General features: G+C 54.8%; 1 protein-coding gene across 2 annotated transcripts in view; it reads right to left on the bottom strand.

Moving 5' to 3' along the window:
* The window catches only part of TUBGCP3 (tubulin gamma complex associated protein 3), an 83,149-nt gene extending 82,761 nt beyond the window's left edge, over positions 1 to 388 (bottom strand). For both annotated transcript variants that reach the window (XM_046664314.1, XM_046664315.1), the window contains exon 1: positions 134 to 388. In XM_046664314.1, coding sequence (XP_046520270.1) covers positions 134 to 209 — 76 coding nt within the window. In that variant the 5' untranslated portion in view covers positions 210 to 388. The remainder of the gene's footprint in view (positions 1 to 133) is intronic.
* Between the last annotated feature and the right edge of the window lie 5,414 nt (positions 389 to 5,802).

The following is a 5,802-nucleotide window of genomic DNA, read 5'->3' as shown; positions in this document are numbered from 1 at the left end:
CCCGCCCCGGGGACGCCGGCCTGCGGAGCCTGGGGGCCGCCCGCCCCGGCCCCGCTCCGGTCCGGTCCGGCCCACCGCCCCAGCCCACCGGGCCGCACGCGGAGGGAGCGGCCTCCCCGGCCCAGCGCGCTACCTTCGCTCCTGCCCAGGATGCGGCAGCACAGGTTCTGCAGCAGGACGTTCGGCGACTTCTGGTCCGGGGTCGCCATGCTCGCCCGGGTCTGCCCACCGGGCCCGCGGAGCCCCCGGCCCGAGCCCGCCGCGCTCCGGAGGCCCCGCCGCCCGCCCCGCGCCCCGCGGGCTCCCGCGTCCCCGACAGGCTAAGGCCCCGCGGGCACCGCCGGCGACGAGGGCGCCATTTTAACGGAACCCGCCGAAACCGCGGGTCCTTCCCACACGGCCCCGCTTCTTCCGGGCGCTCCGGGCCGCAGGTGCGCCGGCCTAAGGGCTCCCCGCTCCCTCGCCGCATGTTCCCCCGGCACCACCGGCGGGCCAGGAAGGTTCCGGGTCCTAGCGCGCCGGCCGATGCTGCTCATCGTCTCTCGGGGCTCTGATCCCCACAGTGTCCCCAAACGCCCCCAGAGGGTCAGCTCGGCTCGGACCCCCAGTGTCCCCAAACGTCCCCAGAGAGTCAGCTTGGTTCGGACCCCCAGACGTCCCAAACGTCCCCAGAGGGTCAGCTCGGCTCGGAGCCCCAGTGTCCCCAAACGTCCCCAAAGGGTCAGCACAGCTCGGACCCCCAGACGCCTCCAGATGTCCCCAGAGGGTCAGCTCGGTTCGGGCCCTCAGACGTCCCCAAACATCCCCAGAGGGTCAGGACTGCTCGGACCTCCAGAGGTTCCCAAACGTCCCCAGAGGGTCAGCTTGGCTCGGACCCTCAGACGTCCCCAAACATCCCCAGAGGGTCAGGAGTGATCGGAGCCCCAGTGTCCCCAAATGTCCCCAGAGGGTGAGCACAGTTCGGACCCCCAGACGTCCCCAAACGTCCCCAGAGGGTCAGCACGGCTCCGACCCCAGAATGTCCTCAGAGCGGGTGAGGACGGCTTGGACCCTCAAACGCCCCCTGAGCGTCAGGATGCCTCAGACCCCCATCGTCCCCAAACATCCCCAGAGGGTCAGGACAGCTCCCACCGCCAACGTCCCTGGCCCAGTACCCCTCTCGCCCTATCGCAAGTGATTCGTATGGTCATGGGAGACAAATCTGATGATGAGTGAGAGGCGAAAGGCCTGAAGAGAAAGGACACGTACGGGGCGCTTAGGTCGGGTCACTTCCCGGGCACTTGGATGCTGCACAGGAGTGCACAAGGAAGCAGCGGGCACTGGGACCCGCCCTGTCCAGGAGCAGCGGACCCCGGCCGCACAGCACTGGCCCACAGGGTGGGATCCTGGCAGCCAGGAGCTGTGCCGTCCACATGACGGTGATACATTAGGCTCAGGGTGAGCACTTGCCCCGCACTGAACCAAGTTTCCTTCAAGGGAATTTGGAATTAGGGTCAAAAGACTGGATCTCCAGACGGCCTGACCTGTAACACAGAGAAACAGGCACCTTCCAACGGCCGAGGGAACTGAGCAGCCAAGGAAAATCGACCTCCGCTTCCCAGGGTGGGGGGAGAAGCCCAGCCTTGACGGGACCCCTACACCCTGCTGGCATGTTAACACCTGTCTTGTGTCATTTGAATTCTAGGAACAGGAAAACCCTAGGAGGCACAAGACAAAGGCCTATCAAGTGTTGAGCGAGGCAAGGGGAAGGCCAGGACTTCACGCCCAGAGCAGAGCTGCAGCCTCAGACGGCAGCCTGTGTCCACAGCTCGCCTCCTTCCCAGCCCTCGCGCTGTGCTTCTCTGGGCTTCCAAGGTAACGGGGCCCCAGTCACAGTCATGACAGCAACATCACCGGTGCAGAGACAGTGAGAGGCACAGAGAGGGGAGGAGACTAGTAAGCACACGGCCCACACAGTGGACCGTGTGCTCACGTGTCCCTACAACCAGCTCCTGTCACTGAAACTCACCTGCATGTGCTGCCTCTCTTCCAGTCTAGAGATGGAAAGAAAGTAACTAAAAGGCAATGTGGTGGGCGTGTAGCAGGACACAGAGAAGACTCATCCAAGAATTGGGAGCTGGGATGCAAAACTGAGGACCTTACGTTTTAAAGAAAGCCACGGAAAGCGGGAGGCAGCCAGGGCCTCAGGGTTTGTTAGGAGGCGGCCAAGCTGGCATTGCTAACTCTCCAACCGTCGCTCCCATCCCTGAACGTCCCTCTACAGCTGTCAGCGACCTTGGAGACGCAGGGGCTTCTGGAAGTCTGGAGACGATTTTAGGAACATCAGGATCTGCCCTGCCAGGAAATGGTGCAGAGGTGAGCTCCCCGCACAGAACCCTCCAGAAAAGTCACAGGGCCAGCCCCGTGGTGCAGCAGTTAAGTTTGCACGTTCTGATTCGTCGGCCCAGGGTTCACTGGTTTGGATCCTGGGTGTGGACATGGCACCACTTGGCAAAAAGCCATGCTGTGGCAGGCGTCCCACACATAAAGTGGAGGAAGATGGGCACGGATGTTAGCTCAGGGCCAGTCTTCCTCAGCAAAAAGAGGAAGACTGACAGCAGATGTTAGCTCAGGGCTGATCTTCCTCAAAAAAAAAAAAAAGAAAAGAAAAGTTATACATGTGGCCTTGGTCACGTGCCACAGAGATGGCATGGACGGCCCCTCAGAGTTAACCAGGAGGTGAAAACTACTGACAGAGGCTGTGATCACGTGCCAAGTTAATTAAAAGATTTTTAACCTCTCTCCCTAATCCCTCTGTCCTGATTCAAATTAAAGGAGTTAAAATTAGCAATGGGAGGGGAGACAGAAGGGCAGCTGATGTCCCCACCCCTCTTCAAGCACCCAGGCTGGCGAGGTCTGGCTGCACAGGAATGAGGAGAAGTCGTGAGCTTCAGACTGGATCCCACACAGAAGCTTTGAATTTGCCGGGACCGAGTTTTTTTAAAAACCTAACATGACTGAAAGGCCGTGGGTCTGCCTGAGATGTCGCTAAGGACGAGAAATGGAGAATCTACCTAGCCTACCTGGGGAAATACAACTGGCAAAAAATAAAACCTTTTCACGTTTAATCCCTAAAATTAGACTTCTCAAAAACAGGTCCCGTAGGAAGCCACTGCGGAGTACTGTCCTACACTTCCTTCCCCCGATGAACCACGCCTCCCAGAATCCTCACCGTTTTGTCATCCCCTTCCCCCTGACTTGCTTTTCCTAGCGGGATGCTGTGGAAGCGCTGCTGTGCCAGTTCCCAGCCTCAGCCTTCAGAAGGCCTGGCAGGCTCCTCTTGGCACTCTTGGGAGCACCGAGCCGCCATATTAAAAGTCCAGCTACCCCACGGGAAAGGTCATGGATAGAAGCCACATGGAAAGGGAAAGATCCTGAGACCCCATGAAATGAGAGAGGGGCCAGCTATCCCCGTCTCCCAGCTAAGCCCAGCCCCCTGCCGCCTCCAGCTAATGCAGCCGCACACATGGCTATCTGTGGAGCAAGCGGAACTGCCCACTGAGTCCAGCCCAGATCGCAGAATTGTTACCAAACAAAATGTTTGTTGTTCTCAGCCCTTAACTTTGGGGATGGTTTGTGACACAACAGGTAACTACAAATCGTCTCTGCCTCGTGGGGTTCGTGTGGCTCCACAGCGAACATGCCCATCACTTGCTCCCAGAGCCACTCTCTGCCCTTCCCTGCTCTGCCCTGTATCCTAGAGATGCTGTGCTGCGAGCTCCCTGGACAACTGGGCTCCTGGTAGGTTCAGCCAATGGGAGTCACTGTAGGAAACTGGAGGTCAGAAGGAGACAACCAAAGTCATCACCTTCTAGCTTCCTGCCTCTCACTTTGCCTATGACAGTAACTGAGTCTCCCCCTTGGCAACATCTCCTACCCGTCAGCCCCGCCTTTCACGGGTCCAACCTCCTCTATCCAATGCTCATCATAGATCGCACTCCCACTGGAAGGTTTCCGAGTGTGGGATACAGTGACGTCAGTCTTCTTGCTGTCTCTTCAGCCCTATGAAAAGCAGCCCCTTTCGCACTTGCTATTCTCTGCGTCCTCACCACCTGCTTCAAACACCCATGTAACTGATGCCCTGTGTTAAGTCCCCCATGGTGAAGTCGCTAGAATGGTTTCTGTTTTGCACACTGGTCCCTACCATACAGTCCTTGCTACCGGGACTGATCCCAGGGGAGAGGGAGTCCAGGATTGGGTTGCTCACATGTCTGGGCTCGAATACTTTGAGATCTTTTGGAAGGTGGAATCCATGGCATGTTGGAGCACCAAAATGGCTTACTGTATCATTGCTGGGGACAAAACGCTGGCTGATAGCAAGACTTTGGGAAGCTAAGTAGCTGCTGTAGTCAGGTGTTTAGCTAGTAACGATGACTACAAAGACTACAGGTGGGATGGATGCACTGGAGAACATTCAGAAAGCTTGAGTTCACGTTTCTAGCTTAAGGTGCAGCTGCAGAACCAGAGGGCTTCTCTAGCAGCCCTAAAAGGAACATCTTCTTGGACCTGCCCAGTTATCAGAACTGAGGACCAGACTCCAAACCTAATTGTTCAAGTTGTAAATTTTGATTCAAGTTGAACACACAGTCCTGCCAAATCTCTTATATTAAGGGTGGGTCATTAATTGAGGAGCAGTGGGACCCAGAGATTTGGGATGGAGACATTTGGGTAAAACACGAAACCCCTGAAACTTCTTAAACAGAACACAAAATCTCCCCTCCTCTGTACGCAGAGACTGGACTGTCCCCGGTTTCCTGAAGCCATGAGAACAGCTGTTCTCATCAGCAAATAAATTAATATGGAATTCCAAAGGATTCAGATAACCCAGGTGAAGGAATGAGAGGGTGGACAGAGAAAAATAAAAAAGGAGAACATAAAGCACATTTTTTAAATGATGTACTTAAATCTAATCATACTAATAACTGCAAAAATGTTAATGGATGAAACATCCTAATGAAAAGGCAAAGATTGTCAGAACGAGGACAAGAAAAAAGCAAGACCTGGGGCCAGCCCGGTGGCACAGCAGTTAAGTTCGCACATTCCACTTTTTGGCGGCCCGGGGTTTGCCGGTTCAGATCCTGGGTGCAGACATGGCACTGCTTGGCAAACGCCGTACTGTGGTAGGCGTCCCACATATAAAGTAGAGGAAGATGGGCACGGATGTTAGCTCAGGGCCAGTCTTCCTCAGCAGAAAGAAGAGGATTGGCAGTAGTTAGCTCAGGGCTAATCTTCCTCAAAAAAAAAAAGAAAAAAGCAAGACCTAATTATAGGTTATATATAAGACATTTTAATATAAAGACATAAATAGATTGAAAGTAAATCGATGAAGAGAAGATACAAGAAGAATGAGTACAAGGAGGCTGGAGTGGCTGCATTAGTATTAGGTAAAAGAGACGGAGACGAGGAGCGCTAACAGAGATAAAGAAGGACGTTTCATGTGGTGAGAGGGTGGGTTCATTAGGAAGATGTAACAGTTGTAAATGCGTGTGTGTCTAATGACAGAGCTTCAGAACACGTGCAGCCTGAGGGACATCCAGAGATGGTGAGTGAAGATGTAAGCAAACACTTTCCACAGAAAAAGTATAAAACTGGACAAAATTGTCAAAATGAACCAAGTCAGGGCACTGGAAATTGACCAAAGAAAGAGAGACAACAAAGTTAGAAGCATTCATCCTTAAAAAATCATTGACTTGTGGTGAGAACAGTGGGCATCGTGGGCTTCCTTCCAGGGCTGCTCCAGTGCCCACCCCACAACTTGATGGG

This window comes from Equus quagga, chromosome 6 (assembly GCF_021613505.1).
Source record: "Equus quagga isolate Etosha38 chromosome 6, UCLA_HA_Equagga_1.0, whole genome shotgun sequence".
Lineage (NCBI taxonomy): Eukaryota > Metazoa > Chordata > Mammalia > Perissodactyla > Equidae > Equus > Equus quagga.
The sequence above is the reverse complement of the archived record's forward strand: the minus strand, read 5'-3'. Positions and strand labels throughout refer to the sequence as shown.